At 40.0% G+C, this 18,155-nt stretch overlaps 1 protein-coding gene across 3 annotated transcripts in view; it reads left to right on the forward strand.

Annotated features, from left to right (window-relative positions):
• The window catches only part of macrod2 (mono-ADP ribosylhydrolase 2), a 408,860-nt gene that overhangs the window by 363,695 nt on the left and 27,010 nt on the right, over positions 1–18,155 (forward strand). For all 3 annotated transcript variants that reach the window (XM_042010046.1, XM_042010048.1, XM_042010047.1), the window contains exon 9: positions 11,257–11,335. In XM_042010046.1, the coding sequence (XP_041865980.1) occupies positions 11,257–11,335 (79 nt within the window). The remainder of the gene's footprint in view (positions 1–11,256; positions 11,336–18,155) is intronic.

Here is an 18,155-nt window from a genome sequence, read left to right on the forward strand (position 1 = left end):
TGGTGTCACATAATCCCTTCTTCTTTTTTTTTCTTTTTTTTTTTTAACCTGTTAAGATGCTGACAGATAACTAAAGCCTTCCTGATATCATAAGATGGTGTTAGTAGTATAATGAGAGGGATTAGATTTTAAATTTGTCTCTAAATGCATAGCAAATTGCTGTCAAATAAAAACTAAATTTCTGTACTTGTAGTAGGAATTGAGGACTTCTTGCATCCTGTTATTCTTTGGATTTGAATACAAAAATGGCTTAAATGACCGCGCTTGGGGGGTTTAATCAGCTCTAAGCAAGTAGATGAAGATAAATACTGGAAAAAAACACACACACACACACACACAATCTGACACATTAATATGAACTTCCAGATCTTCAACTTCACTGTAATGCTGTCTGTTGGTGGTCAGCATGGGAAGTTAGAGGGTTTAATCAACTTTAAGACAGTAGATGAGTATGAACACAAGAAAAACTTTTATTTATATATATATTTTTCCCTAAACAATGTGTTGGCATTTCAGATGAGAGTAGCAGTAAAAGCTTTAACTCGAACAAAGTGTATGTAGTGGAGTGCTTTCTAATGAGTGTTCTTCCTGACCTCATGGCATTAAGATCCACAGTAGGAAAAAGAAAATCACATGTGGGTAAATCCTTAGAGAACTGGCAAAATTATTAGCATTTCTGTGTAACAAGAGAGAGTGCTGCCCACACACTGTCTCACCCATCTGCATTATCATCTGACTGGGTTACAAGGCCTAGGAGAATGGTTAATATGAATGCACAAGACCAAAACGCAAGCTGTTAACAGCTGTAGCACATCCACTCTCCTGTCGAAATGTGGACATGTTTGTTAGAGGAACTGAACACCGCCAGTGCCTCGTCTGTGCCTCTGTATGGCCTCTGTGGTCTTTATGTACAGTTGATGTCAGCCAGCTCCGGGCTTGTGTGTAGTTCAGGGGAGTTGTGATTGGATTTTCATTCATCTGGCAGCTTTTGTATTATTGTCAAACTGTAGAGAAACTGGCTGGATCACATCACATATTTCCTCCAAGGAAACCAATTCTTATCCAGTCAGGCCTAGACAGGGCAAACATACTGCTGAAAAGGAGAAGCCGGACATGCCAAACGATCTCTCTGAGACACTCACTAATACAAAGCCTGCTTATACAGGGGTAACATTTCAAGTGATTTGTCTGAAATACAGGAGATATTTGTATAGTTTCATCTTCCTCAGTGGATATCAGGGGGTTTAGTCTGTTTGAGACTGTACTTTCCCCACTGTTGGTGCTGCTGGACCCCAAATGGTTTGCCCTTGCTTTGTGAAAAACTGTTTCTGACAAGAAGTACCCATTGTGTTATGACCTCATCAGCATGGGCTGGTTCAGAACAGGTTCAGCTTACATGATCTCTTTACACACACCAGGCCTTGTCAGAGGGACAGAGTGTGCTCTTATTGGACTTCTCCTGAGGACTGGACATACACAGAAACAGAAAAAATGAATTATTAGTGGATTTGACAACCAAGCTGGATAACCCCTGCACAATCCTGGAGTGCCAATGAGCACACACACAGTCTGACACATCAATAGCAACTTCTAGTTCTTCAACTTTACTGTGATGCTGCCTGTTGGTGGTCAGCATAGGAAGTGAGAGCACAGCAAAGATGCAAAAGGCTAGTGAATGCTTTAAAGTAGGTCAGTGGGAGAGCTGAGCTCTAATGCAAGGAAAAAAACAAACAAAAATACTGCAGTGCAATTACATATAATGGACTTCCATTTGTTTTGATTACAGTAGACTTAATATTCACAAGCAGCATTTTGAAAATGTGGTCCACAAATTAAATGCATCTCCAGCAGGTGTGCACATGCATATTGTGAGCATATAGGGAAATGCCGTCACTCACATCAAATTGGACATGACATGTATTAACAGCTAGTAGGTAGCCTAGTTCACATTTTACATCTCAAGAAGCCCTCAACACACACACACACACACACACACACACACACACACACACACACACACACACACACACACACACACACACATCAGCACAGTTTAATGCATTTTGGGGAAAATGCTAAGTTTTGAGAGAGCACACATTTAATGCAAAACCATGAAATGTTTGAATTTTGCAAGGAACTAAATTAGTGTTTATAGAAAAGAACCTAACTTAATATAGCAGTGAGACCATTTCTAATTATTTAGTAATATTACGATATTCTTGAAGCTTCTTGTTGGCAGCACACAGCTTATATAGGTTTACATTTCTAAATTTTCTGATGAAAAAATTAATGTGATGAAACTAGATCTGTGGTTAGACCTAATTTTGCCTGGCAGTGCAGTTTTAGAAGTACTTTAACAGTGTCAATGTTTCATTTTCAACTTACACCAGTACAAATCATAAGAACGATTAAACAACTTTGTGGCTTGTGCCATGCCGTGACTGTACCATCACACTAATCATTTTCTTCTGCATTTCAATCCACAACTGAACAAATTATTTCAGTGATGATGGTGTTTTATGACACCAGTGTTGCAAATACATTTTAACTGGTTAAAAAGATTAAACATTCCCTGCCGTCATGTTACCAATATCTCCTTTTGATATCTAATGTGGTTTCCGTGCGGTGTGGATAGTTTTATGTCAAACCCATTTCATGTTACTACAGCATACAAATGAATGCTTGTTTGTCAAGGCTTGTGAATATGGCTGGAGCAGTTTTAAATTGTATCTGGGGTTTTTAGAGATGCAAAATGATTTATTTTTTAAACTCTGGACTGGGATTTGGTCTTTGGTTAAAGCTGGCAATGAACCAATACAGTAAAAGAGCAGAAAAAGCAATCAACATGTTCTCACTGAGCCAGATAGCATAATTTTTGATCATGCAAACAGAATCTCTGCAGAACACTTGAATCTAAATGCAGTTTAAAGGTAGAAATAAGCTGACAATAAAAAAAAATATAGGTACTGGATATCATTTGCTGAAAGTAAGATACCTTAAAGAAAACTGAATCTTTTAAAAGCACATATATTTCTACCTTTTTAGTTTTTGTTTTTCTCTCTGCAGCAATCCCATAATTTAGTGATAATACTCAACATTAAAGTTTTGGAATCATAGAAATATAAAAAAATACATTCATATTTCTAAGTAAATACAAGATTGGTATTTATTTCTTTTTGAGATCATCATTATGTTAGATCTTATCACAGCAGCCTACCTCAAAATCCTCACAAACACTCATGCCTCATCAGCAGAGGTCTTGTCCCGAGGTCAGATCATTACCGTTGCAGCCATGGATCACAGGTACAGCACTCATTTTAGTACTTTCTTCATCATTCCCCTCCGACCTCATTCGCAGCTGCTCTACCTTTCAACTACATGACTTGGAAAGGGCCCGATCCTTCTCTTTCACACTGACAGCATTCCCTTTAGAGGAAGACACACATATTCCACCATTAGGGTCATTTGAGCATCCGTATTAATTGACAGATGTGTGAGTGGAGCCCACAGCACTTTGCAGCTCTGCATACATCTGTTGGGACTGACTTTTCCATCAAGTCCACTGGAAGTTGGGAATGATTTTCATGACTTTCACTGGTTATGAACTGAATTTCTCCTTGGTAGCATTTAGTGTGGGAGTTATTGACGTTTTCTTAACTTTGGAGGTACAAAGCTCTCTCATGCAAAACAATTACTCTGGGGCATTTCAGCTGTTGTCTCTGATGTTCTTACTGGCAAAACCCACTCAGGAATTTTCACTCCAAAAAGTCTGTCCTTCTCTTTCTGAACTGTTACATAGTAAAATAATTATTCATTGAAGGAATTTTGAGTTATTCATGTGAAATCATGTCTGTCTTCTTTTTCTTTTTTTATCAGATAACACTGCACTTCTGCTGCTGGCAGTGGGACTTGGCAGGAATGACTCAAAGCCTGTGAAAGTCAAATGCTGTCTCTTTCAGTTTGAGAGAACAATTTTTGAAAATGTGAGCTAAAGCGCTTCACGCCTCAAGCATGCTATACTCTCATTTTCATATCCACTGCATGCAGCAGTGAAGCCTAGAAAATACAGTATGATCTATTTGTTCAGCTCTAATGTGTCAAATATTTTAGGCACATGGAGCATTTGTTGAATTAACATACAAATTGCTGATATATTATCTTGGATTTTTCCAAATCTAGCAACACAGCGTTTTCCTGTCAAAATGTTTTACACTCTGCACCACATACGGACTTGGAAGTAGCTTTGTGATGTTTTACGCTGATGAAATAACCAGGCAGCTCACCAGAATGTTATCACTTCCATTTAGTCACACTGTGCCATGCATAAGCGTTTATCAAAATCTGTGGTCGGTTTTGCAGTATTAAGCTGACTCTATTGATTATCCTATTGCCCTTATTGTGATTTGGTGGGCATCTAATATTGACTGGCTTTAGGAAGTAAGAATTTTAGTTCAGCACTTTCCCCTGGAAACCATGCCTTCTCAAAGAGCAATGTCAGGTTCGTTCTTTGATGTATGGATAGAGGCATTTTGTTCAAAGGGGTAACCTTTTCTGGGCACTTCTTTGAAATGATAATTCTGCGGCTTGCTGTAGGTGGAGCTGGAGCTTTCTCTCGGCAGAGAGGTCAATCAAAGTCAAACGAAGCAACTGCTCACAGCTTCACCTGAGTGGCCAGTGCTGGTGCCTGGCTGCCGCTGTCAGCTCTGCCACTGACCTAAGCTCAGCTTCTAGTAAAAGAAGAGGACACAAGGGATATCACAGCGACAAGCAGCAGAACGTAGACTGAGTAGTCAGGCTGTCACGGCTGCAAAGGATCCGAGAATGTTCCGTGTGGTTGAGTGGTTTCACAGCACTGACTGTAGATACCAAACCCAAGCTGAGTTTTCCTTTTCCAAGCCTCAAGTTCTGTGCATATACGAGTGATGAGGGGGACGCAGCTGTGTGTAATTACATCAGAAACAAAGCCTGGATATGGTCCACCTGCCGCAGAGTGAACCCTCCATCCAATCCAGCGCTTCTGACAACAAAGGAGACTAGTGCTCGCTGATTATGGCTTTGATGATGCAGCTCGGAGGCTGTGTTTTATGGGGAGATATTTCTGGCTCAGAAATAATTCACTGGAATTATTCAATCTGTCTCGAACAATGGCATGTACTATCAGTGTCTGCTCACAAACACAACACTTGTATGTCACAGGCCATGTCAGAAATGAATACATCATAAACACAATGTATGTTTTGCATATGTTTTACGATTTGTCGAGTTTATTTGCCCAGCTGCTCTGATGGATTATGTGCTACTTCAGGTTTATTATTTTACAATTCATGCTCATGTACACGCTCTCACAACTATGAACATATGCAAAAATGTCCGTTCAGCAGATGATAATAAACTGTTTACCGTCTCCTGATACTGTTGTCCATCTGGTTACAGCCAGTCAGGATTCTCCATTAGCCGTGCCTCCATAACAAAGGCAGTACAGCACAGACACAGATCTCCCTTGGGTTTGGGATCCAGCTGGAGCAGACATGCTAGGGCAGCATGTCCCTATTATTGTATTTGACAGAATCAAGTAGGAAATGCAAGTAGCAAAAATGTTCATGTGGAGTCTGCACATTGGGTTCTGCTGTGAGTGCCCCCAATGTAATTATGGGCATGGGTGGCCAGCAATGACAGCTCATCTGTTAGCCAGCCAGTAGGAGTTTGGTGCACCTGACGAACCCTGCACCGCAATGATGACCCACAGACACACACAAATTAAAAATCATACAAATTTATTATAAACTAGACAATGTGAATGCATGACTTCTATATTGTTTCATGTTGAACATATCCACAGAATTATCCACTCTCAGAATTTGTTTCTCTGCATTTCATGTGCAATGCAGATTAATTACAAATGCATCAAATGAGCCCGTGACATTATCATTTTAATTAGACTCATATTTTCAGAGCTCAGTCACAAGCAAGAACCATCAGTTTTGGATTGATTAGAGTGGATGAAATAATTGAAATGAGATCTTTAGCGTACATCATTAAATTTCTTACACTACACCAATAGTGTTGGCAAATAGTGTCTGTACTGTAAATGTATTTTATGGTGCCATAGTAAAACACAATGTGCATTAGTTGCACTTTAAAACTGAGCTTAATGACTCAAGTTTTCTCATTGGGGTGAAATAATGACTTGGAAATATTTCAGTTTGAAATTTTGTAATTAAAGAAATACATATTTGTGGGTGTCAATGCTGTAGGCAATAAAGCACACATATTATTATGGGATTCAGCCGAAGTTAGTAAAAAATCCGGCCTACTTTTAAACCCTGTACCTCAGACATGCTTTCACGTAGAAACTTCATTCAAAGTTTAAATGGGTCACAAACGACCACATTTTTACTGACTGAAGGAAATTTTGATGTCTTTTACGGTTTTGACACAATCGCAGGTTAAGTTTAAAGAAAAATCAAAAATTGCCCTAAAATCCTTTCCCCTCACACTCTCTGAATCTGGCCCTCAAAAGTATTCTGAAAATTTCTCAGTTTCTCCTGTACATACACAAATTATATATATATATCAAAACGTAGGGATTTTATCTGGCTTTCAGTCAGTGTGTTTATCATTGTGGCCTTACTGTATTCTCTTGAATCTCAAATCCCCCTCAGAGCTCATGGTACACCCACTCACAACTGTTTGATTCCATTAAAATTTTCCCTGATTGTTTCCTCAACTCAGGAGGGTGAGGGGAATTTTTAACATAAATCTACAGAAAAGGTGGATTTTTAAAATTTACATTTGTGTGTTCAGGAGACCCTTCTGCCACTCAAGGTTTACAATTTTTTTGGATACAGTCTTTATTTTGTGAAGAGTGACTGTTTGGTTAAGTTAGCCCTTACTCATCTGTGAGCTCTGACTTAATTCTGTTTTTATGGGGGTATTTTTCTATCTTTAATCAAGAGCACAATTTGTTTGCTTGGAGAGCAAGATTTCTGGTTTTCACTCTCAAATATCATCTTGCTCTCTCTCAAAACTCTGCTCTCACACTCAGAAAGTCCCTCTTGCTTTCAAATATATTGTTCTTCCTTTCAAAACTCTGCGCTCAGACTTGGTCTCTTTTTCCTCACACTCAGACACTTTCCCTGCTCTCAAAACTTCTGTTCTTGGATATTTTTTCCTCTCTCTTGGGTTGCAGAAAGAGCTGTCTGTCAAACCTCCCCCAGCCAATAGAGTACAAGAATATAGTCCTCACCTTCTTCAGGGTGTGCTTGTTTTACTTGACACAGTGGCTCCACGCTCTTAGCCCAGATTTTGTTTGAACATAAACTTTTTAGTGGTGACTAATTATCATTTTATGTTTTATATAACAGTGTCTCATTAATAAAACAAATAAGTTGTTTCTAATAGTTTTCTACATTGTGCAGTGTAATAATAATGATTAGCAAAGAAAACTCAACATGTTACGTTTCTGTCAGAGGGGGCGGGGCTATTTTCAAAACTCAACATATCCCGACCGCAAAGGCTCATGGGAGATGCAGATGCAAGTCTGAGCGCAGAGTTTTGAATGGAAGAACAATATATTTGAAAGCAAGAGGGACTTTCTGAGTGTGAGATCAGAGTTTTGAGAGAGAGCAAGATGATATTTGAGCATGAAAACCAGAAATCTTGCACTCAAAGCAAACAATTACTCTCTTGATTAAAGATAAAAAAAATACCCCCATATGTTTTAGAGTGACTCATCAAGCAGAGGATATCTCTGTCGTCGTAGCAACAACAGCCAGCACACGTAGTTTTGTGTGTAACATTGGAATCACGCACACACTTCACAGATATTGTAGTATACAGTGATTCAGAGGAACAGGATGTATTCAATGAACCATCAACAGTTTTATTTGTTTATAATAGAAGTCAACGATTCAGTGCTGTCATTCAGCGTGACTGCATCCAGACTCATTCTCCATATATCATACTTTAGGTGTCTTTACACGTCAGAGACTATATCTGTCTGTAGCTCCTCACACATTCCCATTAGGACCTTTTCTTTCAACATAGATAACTCTCTTGTGTATCATGGCAGCCCTCATCATACATATCTTTCCCAATAGATGTGTAAATCTGAGCAGGCAGGAGCTGCATTGGCAGCCATTGAAATTTCTTCTGAATTTTTTGAGTTCCTTCTGAAATTTAGAAAACATGAGCTTGTGTACTGCTAAATAAGAATGTCTTTATTGTTAGAGAACAGTTTTTTTAAAAACCTCTGGCTCTATCGTTTGCTTTTCCTAGGTTGGCTGGACATCCACCAACTACAGCTCAAAATACGACAGGTTAAGCCAATTACACAGACTTGTACCTTACTGTGCAGATCACGTTCCTGTCAATACAGCTACCCTCCTATATGCGACCAAGGGATCCAATCATTTTGTGCTCAGCCTTTGACAAAGCCCCTCCAATCAGGGATGAATAATGACTGGGCAGGTTAGCATGCAGTGGTCCCAGCTTTCTAATTAGTCTTCCATTAACTTTTTCAACCTTGGCAACTGCAGGGTGCACACTCCACATACACACACCACACAGCCTTGGACCAAAATATTGGACCTCCATGCCAGGATCAAAGATCTAAAATGAAGTATTTAGTAACATTTTCTGCTCTGCAGAGCTCATTTAAAACCTGCTTAATTTCATTCTAACTGACCCCGAGTATGTCTTTCTGTCTGTGGCTAATCGTTTTTTTTGTGTGTCTGTGTGTGTGTGTAATCCTCTAAACTGGCATTTATAAAATAGCAGGTATTAAAGATAGTGATTTTGCATCGCAATGCAGATCAATATTATACAAAAAGTATTTCAAAGTGTAAATGTTCCATAACATCTTGTCTTTGTGACTTCTGTTTAGATTAATCTTCTATGTCTTCATGGTACAGTATGTGTGTATAAAGGGGAGGAGGTCAGCTGTCAATGGGTGACTTTGAAAGATGGTTGATACAGTTTATACTTTCCAAAAGAAAAGCCTCAGATCACCTTCACTGTTCTGTTGGAGTAATTTTTTTTCTTATGAATTCTTGGCAACTGTGTTTGTTTGAAAATAAACAAAATGTCAACGTCCTACACCCACGTTTCTGGTTTCTTTTAGAATCTCAGTCTTGCTCGCTGATGTCTGTCAAAGTCCATACAATGTGTTTCTGATCTGTGAAATAAAAGAGCTCACCTGAGCCTTGTGCTGAATGTGGACATGTTGTAACAGGGAACATAGAGGGCAAAAAAAGAGCAAGTGAAAGTACACATGATGTAGATACTAAAAAGTGGTGTTTTTTCTGTCTTTGCACAATATGTCACTCAACTCAGAGCAATGTTTCCCCCTACTTCATCACAACAACAACTGCACCATAGGAAAATATATTTGGCATCATTGGGATATATATGTGCAGGTGTGCCTTTCTGTATCATGCAACGCAGAAATTCCTAATTCATCCTGTTTCACATTCTGCAAACGGTTTTAGAATAAAGTCTTACAAAAGTATGATCTATGGTGGGCTGCTGTCATGTGGCCTTCCAGCACTCTATTTGCTCTATCTTGGAGCTCTATTATCACTTTTCCCTGTTTGTCAGAGAGCCCATGCCTTCAAAGGACACTTAAAGCTTTCTTTCATTTTCTATCGGGGTTGGAGGGTTGAGAGAGTGAGCCTACATATTATGAACAAAGCTCCCCAAGACATCCAGCAAAATAAAATGTTACCGGGCCTAACCACAGCTTCTAACATTTACTCCAAAGCACTGATCATAAACTATTAATAGATGTATGTCTGTATGAACAGCAGAAGGGCGCCTCTTTGAATTGGACCCTAGTGTCTGGCAGGGTCAGAAATGGGGCTGTTAGCTCTCTTTATTCCTTCAGAATATCACTATCCTGCATGAAGGAGGATGGCTGACAGATGGTTACAGTTATGGCCTTTGTGCAAAACTACCATTATTCAGTCAAGTGATTATCTGCTGTGGTGTGTAATGCATCTTTGCGACTGATGTCTGCACATTCAGTGGAGGTGTGTGAAAGTAAAAGAGGTGACCTCTTTCTCTGCAGTTTTAGAAGTGCTCCTTATATGACTCCTTTCAGTCACTTTATTACAACATGGAAATGTGTAGGGCGGGTGGATTGCATTATATTTTATCAGTAATTTTTACCGGAGACTTTGATAGTCTGTACTTTCCAAATAATTCAAGTTTTCAATTTAGCATGCAAGTGTTTATATTTTCCAGACGGTGTAAACACCAAATGGTAATCAAGTTTAACAAGAGTAAATGAGTAAAATATAGTATTGGAATATAGTATTGACGGTAATATTCAGTCATTTGTGATCTTGTCAAATCATTGAAGTCAGTTAGGTATTTGTGTTGCACTATTTGTTTTTGTTTTGTTTATGTACTCCCTCACAATGCTGGGGGGCTGTGTAACAAAAAGCCTATAAAATTAGTGTCTTTAGCAGCCCAGTGAAGCAGCATGCAGCAGCTTTCCCGTGCTGCATTCAGATTAGTTTTTATGGACTAATTTTACGGTTAACTTCTGCCTCCTTAAAAAAGGTTGTCCCAAAAAAATATAACACCAACTCTGCAATATTAATTCAGAGTGTGATCTATTACACAACTCACCTGCACTGAATTTTATAGGCTTTCTTTTGTTACATGCAGACAGACTTCGACTTGACATAATACCATTTCTCAATTTATTAACTTGTGCCTCTGTGTTGAAAAATGAACCATTCTTGGGAATGTTGTAGAAAATGTCCTCTCAGCTCCATTTTAGTTTTATTGTTTGTGTTTTATTTATGACACAGAAACAGAAAGTACCTTCTATTTCTGATTTTGGATTCAACCTTTTCAGTTTCACGAATTTTTTGTTTGGTATTTGTTTGAGGTTTCAATGTCAAATCTATTTGTTGCTTATTATTTTTCTTTTATTAGCATAAAATTTTTTAAGCAAATGCAATTTACCAATGTCTTTTTACACTGATAACAGAGGCCTAAACTCCAGTACACTAATATAATAAAGCTTCTTCTAATAGAGTCCTATATTACTTTTATTATTATATCACACTTTTAGGTGTTAGGAAACTAATCCGGTTGGAAGTTAGTGTATCCTACTAATGCATACTGCTTACTATATTACTAACTACATATGCCTACTAGGTTTTCTTTCCAAAACAATTAGAAAATTAAACTTTTTGCAGTGAACATGCTGAGTAGTTACTGATGTGTTTTTCTTCTTCTGTGCAGATCACTCGGGTCATTTTCTGTGTCTTCCTTGAGACTGATTTTGGAATCTACAAGAAGAAAATGTCAGTCATTTTTCAAGGTATTTGGATTAATTTCCTCTGTTAATTCTATTCAATACATTTCCTCTGTTATCTGTTGTTGCTATGAGGTGAACTGATTCATCAACTGATTCATGTTTAACATGATGCTTCCAAGGTTTTTGATACTATATTTCATCATCTTTGGAACTGTCCATCTGTACGGAGCTGACAGTTTTATAGTCTGTAGTAAGAGATGTCTTGTTCCTGGAAGCAGTCATGAGGACCTGTCAGGCGTGGGTGACACCTTCAAATGTGAACACATGCAATGCAGTGAAAATTTATGCTGACAGTTATGAATACAAGTGTCAGGTTCTCTATGTATTGCCTTAATAGGATTAGAATAGTTAGTCTTCCTGTCACAGTGTCTCAGATGATATTTCACATACTTTTTGATATTCTGATGAGACCTAAATGTCACATTTGATTGACGGTAATAATGACGCAAATGTGTCATACAGGAACTTCAAAAATTCTAGGATGCAAATGCATAGCAACCGATTGTCCCTGGTTACTGCTTTTCGATTCTGTGTGTGAAATAAACAAACATCCATTATCTTCTATTCCCACTCTCTTTTCTGTCCCTCTCAGTTCCCTCCCCCCTTTCATGCCATCATCTTTTTTCGTGGACCAGGAGCAGTCACCAGCTCTGATGGGGCTCCACCGAGGATTGAGCTGAATAGCTGGGGAGCTGAAAAGAGGCTGGCTGGCTTCACCAGCCTAGCATTACCTCCCATTTACCTCACTTTTCCCTCCTCACCTCCCCAACGGAATACCGGCTCTCATGCCTTCATCTCGCAGTTCCCAGATGGAGAGTGTTTTGTTCTCCCTGCACTCCTGTCATCTCTCCCTCCCCTCCACCCAGGCTCTTCCCTGAAAGATTACATTCTGAGGACAGACCTTAATTATGCCTGCCTGCCCCCATGCACCCAGCACCCGTCTCATCATATTAGGGTTTTGAGATGAGAATCTGGAGCTGTTGTTCTGCAGTTATCAGTCTCGCCATATAAAAGTGTAGTCACTGGGTAAATGCTCCGTATCTTTCCATAACTGGGGGACAGGAATGAAACAAAGTGAATGGCTCTGAGTGTGCGTAAGCATATGTCACAAAGGGCAATTGGAAGAACCATAAGACTTAGATTATAAGCTAACCGAGATGCAATGCGTTGCTAATGAGGGAGGCTGAAGTCATTGATTAAATGTGATGGTGGTCCAGAAATCTACTGTGGCATAAACCATAAAACAAGTACTTCTCTCATCACTGTCTTCTCAGTCATATATCTTTTAACCCTGTGAGGTCAGGGCCACCTTTATCACTCCTCTATGAATACATGTGGGTTGGAAAGGATATTAAATCTCTTCTAGATCAAGTGGCTATGCAAGTGCGACTTTCCCACTTAGGGTCAGTGTCTGAAGTGAGGAAGACAGCTTTACACCATTCCCACCTAAACCTGTTCTAATCTTTTCACCTTATGTGCAAGATCAAAGCACTTACCATTCTAGGTGACAACAAAAGATCTTTTAAGTTGAATAAAAAGAACTGAAAGACAAAATTATGTATGCTGGAAAAGAAGACTAGACAGTAATGGAAGGGACTGAATTCAGCATCTGATCTAGCAACGTTCCACTACGTAGAAGTGTTCCAGCAGTAGTGGAAAGGTTTCCTTTAAAGAAAGGAATGCTGATTGGTTTGATTGCACTGTGTAGGTAATGTATAACCCCATAGTGTAAAAAGACTTGCATTTAGCCTACGCAGAATGCCAGTAGGGAATCAGAGGCTGTGAATTAGCTCTGCAGGTGTGCCTGAGCACTTTCAGAACATCCCATCATCCTCACTGCTAGGGAAAGACAGTCGTGTAGATCTTGCAGCAACACTGAATGCCACACTCAGAGGCTTGAGATCATTCTGTCTCTTGTAGCATTTTCGTTTTCAATAGCCTTCTGTTACATCTACCCTGCCTATTCTTTGCTGTTCTCCTCACTTACTCTCATTTATGCCTTTCCCTGTCTTCTTGCCTATTACCTTATTCCTCTACTTTTTACTATTCTTTCTTGTTACATCAAGGAGGAGCTCCGGCATTGCCTCGTCTATCAGCAAGCCACTGTAGAGCTGCCGTGAATAGTGGCTTTTTATAATCTGTATCTGGGTGGTCAAGTGAAACTCTAGATCTTCCCCATCACATTGGTTTCCAACATTTTTTCAGCTGTGAGGAGGTGCAATAGATTTTTTTTATTTTGAAGTCTCACTACTTTCATTTTTCACCATATAGCCGCTTTCCTCATATTCAAGCAATCTGTCAAGTGACAATGACTGGAGCAGGAATGTGTAAACAGGACATTTGCATACAGGAAATTGCTTTATTACAATGTGCCTTTCCACAAGCTGTCAGTATGAGGGAGCCAAAATATGGTTACTTCACTGCAGAAGGAGGAAGCTGAAAAATAGCCCCTGCTGACAAGAATACTCATGCACACATTCAAACAGGCGCATCAGCCAAACAGGAAGTTGCACAATGTTGTATGAAATTTCCAACCACTGGCATCATAACAAATGATTAGAACAAATGACTGCAGATTCTGCTTCACACTGGTGCGTACTTGGTGTTTTAACCAGGTTTATGAGCAGCACAGCCGTTTAATGAGGAACGATGGAGTCCTCGCAAAACATACAAAGGCCCTTTATGTAGCATCAGCTCAAGGAGCACTTCATGCAGTTCAAGTCATAAGGCCTCTCAAGCACACAAATACTGAAATATGCAAATACATAAACAGGCCACCAGCTTTTACTTTTGTAGTACCATTCACTATCCATTATGTTCCTTGACAACTGAGCTCATAAGTGTTGATATAATGACCTATTCATTACACTGTACACATCTCAAAGGTGCTTTGCTATCAAGTGAAAAGGACCAACAGTGCCTTTATTGTATGAAGAAGGACACACACACACACCAAGAGATGGCAATCAGAAAATATCAAGCACCTTCCACTATTGCATTTTTAGAAGAGTAAAATTGAAATAAAATATAATCATTAATTGATTTGCATGAGCAGCTCAACCATTTCCATTAATCATGTCATATTATGTATTCTGAATGTCGTGTATGACCACATGCATGCCTTGGCACGTATTATTTGCAAGTATGGAAGCAGTCAGGCAGCTGTGGTTGTAGAGAGTAAAAGCATGTAGAAATTGATTCTGGGTACACTCCTCCTCTAATATGATCCGGGTGGCTGCCCACAAGCTGGGCTCCGTCTCCTCTTCTCCTCAATCAGCCACGGTGCTGACAATATTAACACAGCCCACAGATCTGCAGAGGCTGCTGCATTCTCTCCAACTGTTTCACTGACTTTTCAATTGACATTTATTTACATGGCTCTTAATACACTTCATACTGTCAGCCCTTCAAACCATGCGCGCACACATAGACACACACCCCAAAATGTATATAATAGAGGCATGCCCCCAACCCCGCCCCACTGCTTTGCATGAAGTAAAGCTGTTGTATGCACAGGCTTTTATCACACACATGTAATTTGTTGACGGACGATATGAAGGCACTATAGGAACCCTGTGAGGGGTGAAAATGAAGTCTGTGTTGGTTTTACAAAGCTATTCCCTGGAGTTGGGAAATGAGGAGACCATGGTGTGTTAGTGATGTGGTAGTGAGAAAGCACAGTCAGCTTTGGCAGACATGAGGATTTAGCTTCAGCTCAGCACAAGGGAAAGTGTTCATATTTGTGCATAAATCCGACATGTAGTAAAGCACCCTGACTACGTGCTTATGTGCATGCTTGGTGTTGGCTTGACATGGCTGCTTTTTAGCTCTGCTTGGCTTTAGTAAATTTAAGTTTAAACCAAAACTGTCTTTCCTTCGTAGAAAACATGAAGGAAGAGCTCTTTCATTTTCTTGTGTAGACTTTAAAAGTTCAGTGTGTAACATCTCAGGGTTTCTATGGCAGAGGTTCAATACCAGGTTAAACTGCCACATACATTTCTGCAAAGAATCAGAGCTTACAGGCCAAATACTATCTGAGGACCTGTAGCATTTTTTACATTTCATAATGGCCACTTATTTCTTCTCCACACCTGGAATCAGTCGGTGAGATTATGGGAATTTGTAATTTTTTGTTTCAACTCTAAGGGTTAATAAATCCTGCAAAGCTCTCGATTTACCGGTCGATCTACGTTCCTACCCTCACCTATGGTCACGAGCTGTGGGTAGTGACCGAAAGAACAAGATTGCGAGTACAAGCGGCCGAAATGAGTTTTCTCCGTAGGGTGGCCGGGCTCTCCCTTAGAGATAGGGTGAGAAGCTCGGTGATCCGGGAGGGGCTCAGAGTAGAGCCGCTGCTCCTCCGCATCGAGAGGAGCCAGATGAGGTGGCTCGGGCATCTGGTTAGGATGCCTCTTGGACGCCTCCCTGATGAGGTGTTTCGGGCACGTCCCCCCGAAAAAGAGGCCCCGAGGAAGACTTAGGACACGCTGGACAGACTACATCTCTCGGCTGGCCTGGGAATGCCTCGGGTTCCCTCCGGATGAGCTGGCGAATGTGGCCGGGGTGAGGGAAGTCTGGGTTTCCCTGCTTAGGCAGCTGCCCCCGCGACCCAATTCCAGATAAGCGGCAGAAGATGGATGGGTTAATAAATAAGTTTAGGTGAATGGTCAGTGGGTTAATTTCTTTACCTTTTGAAAGACTTGCTGTTCTGCATTTACAGTCTTTATGTGAAGCTAACCATTTTCTTGGCTCTAGTTTGTAGTTTTATTTAGCATACACACATGAGTCGAATGGATCCTGTCATCTAATATTTGGAAACATAAATGGGCCCATTAGCCCAAATGTTAGAACCAATTGTGTCTAATTATTTTGCTGTTAGTTCACTATAAACTACAAAAAGAAACCAGGATTTAAATAATCATAATTTTTTATTTTAATTTTTTTTCAACCAAGTGGCACAAATTTCCTGTCTGGGCAAGTGTTGAGCTGTTGTAATAATGTTATAGAGTTTGGCAGTAGCTGAAACACTCTGTTTCCATTCTTGCTCTGTTGTTACTGTAACAGTGGGCCTTCTTTTGTTTCCACAAGCAGGGTGAGATTAATGCACTGTACCCTTTTATTCAGTGTTATACAAAAGAAAAGCCTGTCGCTGGATCCACAGGGAGCTCTGATGGCTATACTTCTACCGAGCAGATGACAACAGCCTTTCATCAAAGCGAATGCTTTCCTTTACTTGTTAACCAGAGTGCAATCATTTCCCAGACTCATGCACCACCATATGCACATATATAATCATGAATATCCCCTCACAAACACTATGTCTTCCATTCATGTGAATTGTGCATCTCACAAAGCACGTTAAGGCATGCTGAGCTTTGCAAGATCTAAGTTTGTATGTGGAATCCAGGAGCTGTGAGCGGCCATCCACACTTCCTCTTTCTCAATCTGCAATTCCTCCTCGAGCAGCCTCCAAAGCCAGCTTCTCATTTCCCACTGTGCAACTTAACTCATCCACCCAGAAACACCTTAGTTCACTCAGCCTGTCTCAAACAATGGAGTTACAGAGAAAAGAAGGGAAAATTAAAGGGCTATTTAAAGGCGCAATTGTCCATGCCAGCCTGCAGTCCTTGTAATTTAAGTAAAAGGGGGTTTTATGTCATTTATGCTGAGCTTACTAGTATGGATTTAATTAAAAAAGAATGTCTGGTGAACATGGCCCCTCAAACTTATACCCACATACTCAGTTCATTGATGTAATAACTCACTAGATCCAAGGTCGTCTGCTGGGGAAATTGAGGGAGATTGTTTAAGGGGTTGTTGGGATTTTGGAGTATAGCATCACATGTGATGAGGAAAGAGGAGGTGAAAGGTTTTCAAGAACAAGCTTTTGGACACGAGTGGGATTCTAAGAGATGAATGGACATTCCAGTTTTATTCATCGGTTTAAGCAGAGACAGTGCACAGCAATACAGCATTGAAATACTGTTCTTTAGCATTATGATCAAGTTGTGATGACTCGTTGCCTTGCACATTATAAAACAGCATGGTCCAACACTGTCATATCCTCTCTCTTCTAGACAATGACATGGAGGTTAGAGAGGAGCCGCTGAAGGGAGGTGAATGACAGAATATTTCATGGTTGCCTTTTCACCTTAACACCTCCATTAAAGCAGAGGGGAGAGTGAGTGGCGTTGCTTCAGCTTGTGACAGTGATTTGCTAGGTTTTATGCAGCAGATGAAATTGAATGTTTATTCCTCTGCTGACAAGCTGAATCCCTGGCCTGACTAACCGCAGTTAAAAATACTTCATGTCAGGTGCGTTACATTACAAGAGCTTTTATCCACAGCTTATTCCTAACAACATTCTCTTCATCCGGCTTACAGCCACAATGCCTTCAGACCACCTAAAGCGAGTGACAAAGAAACAGTAGAGCAGCATCCCTACACAGCGTAAGCCAGGCGATGCACAAACACAACTGTCAGCTCGTAATGCTTTTATCACCACACTATCTTGGCACATGGCCTGAAACTCCCAGATACTGCTTATCAGGATAAACTATTGACATTTGTCTGTGCAATGATGTCCTGAATAAGCAATGGCACAAGCATAAAGCCTCATGGAAGTGTGTCTTTTGCCAAACAATGCATGCACTGGAATTAGCATCAGGCTTTTATTCTCACTGTTGGGAAAAATAAAAAAGATTTCTCTAAGGTAAAGTGAACAAATCATCTGATGACGTTTTTCTGATTACAAGGGACTTCGCAGAGAAAATATCCACATTCAGCTGCCCAGTTCTTTGAAAATGTTATAGCACATGTGCAA

The sequence above is a fragment of the Melanotaenia boesemani genome, chromosome 16 (genome assembly GCF_017639745.1).
Source record: "Melanotaenia boesemani isolate fMelBoe1 chromosome 16, fMelBoe1.pri, whole genome shotgun sequence".
Classification (NCBI taxonomy): Eukaryota; Metazoa; Chordata; class Actinopteri; order Atheriniformes; family Melanotaeniidae; genus Melanotaenia; species Melanotaenia boesemani.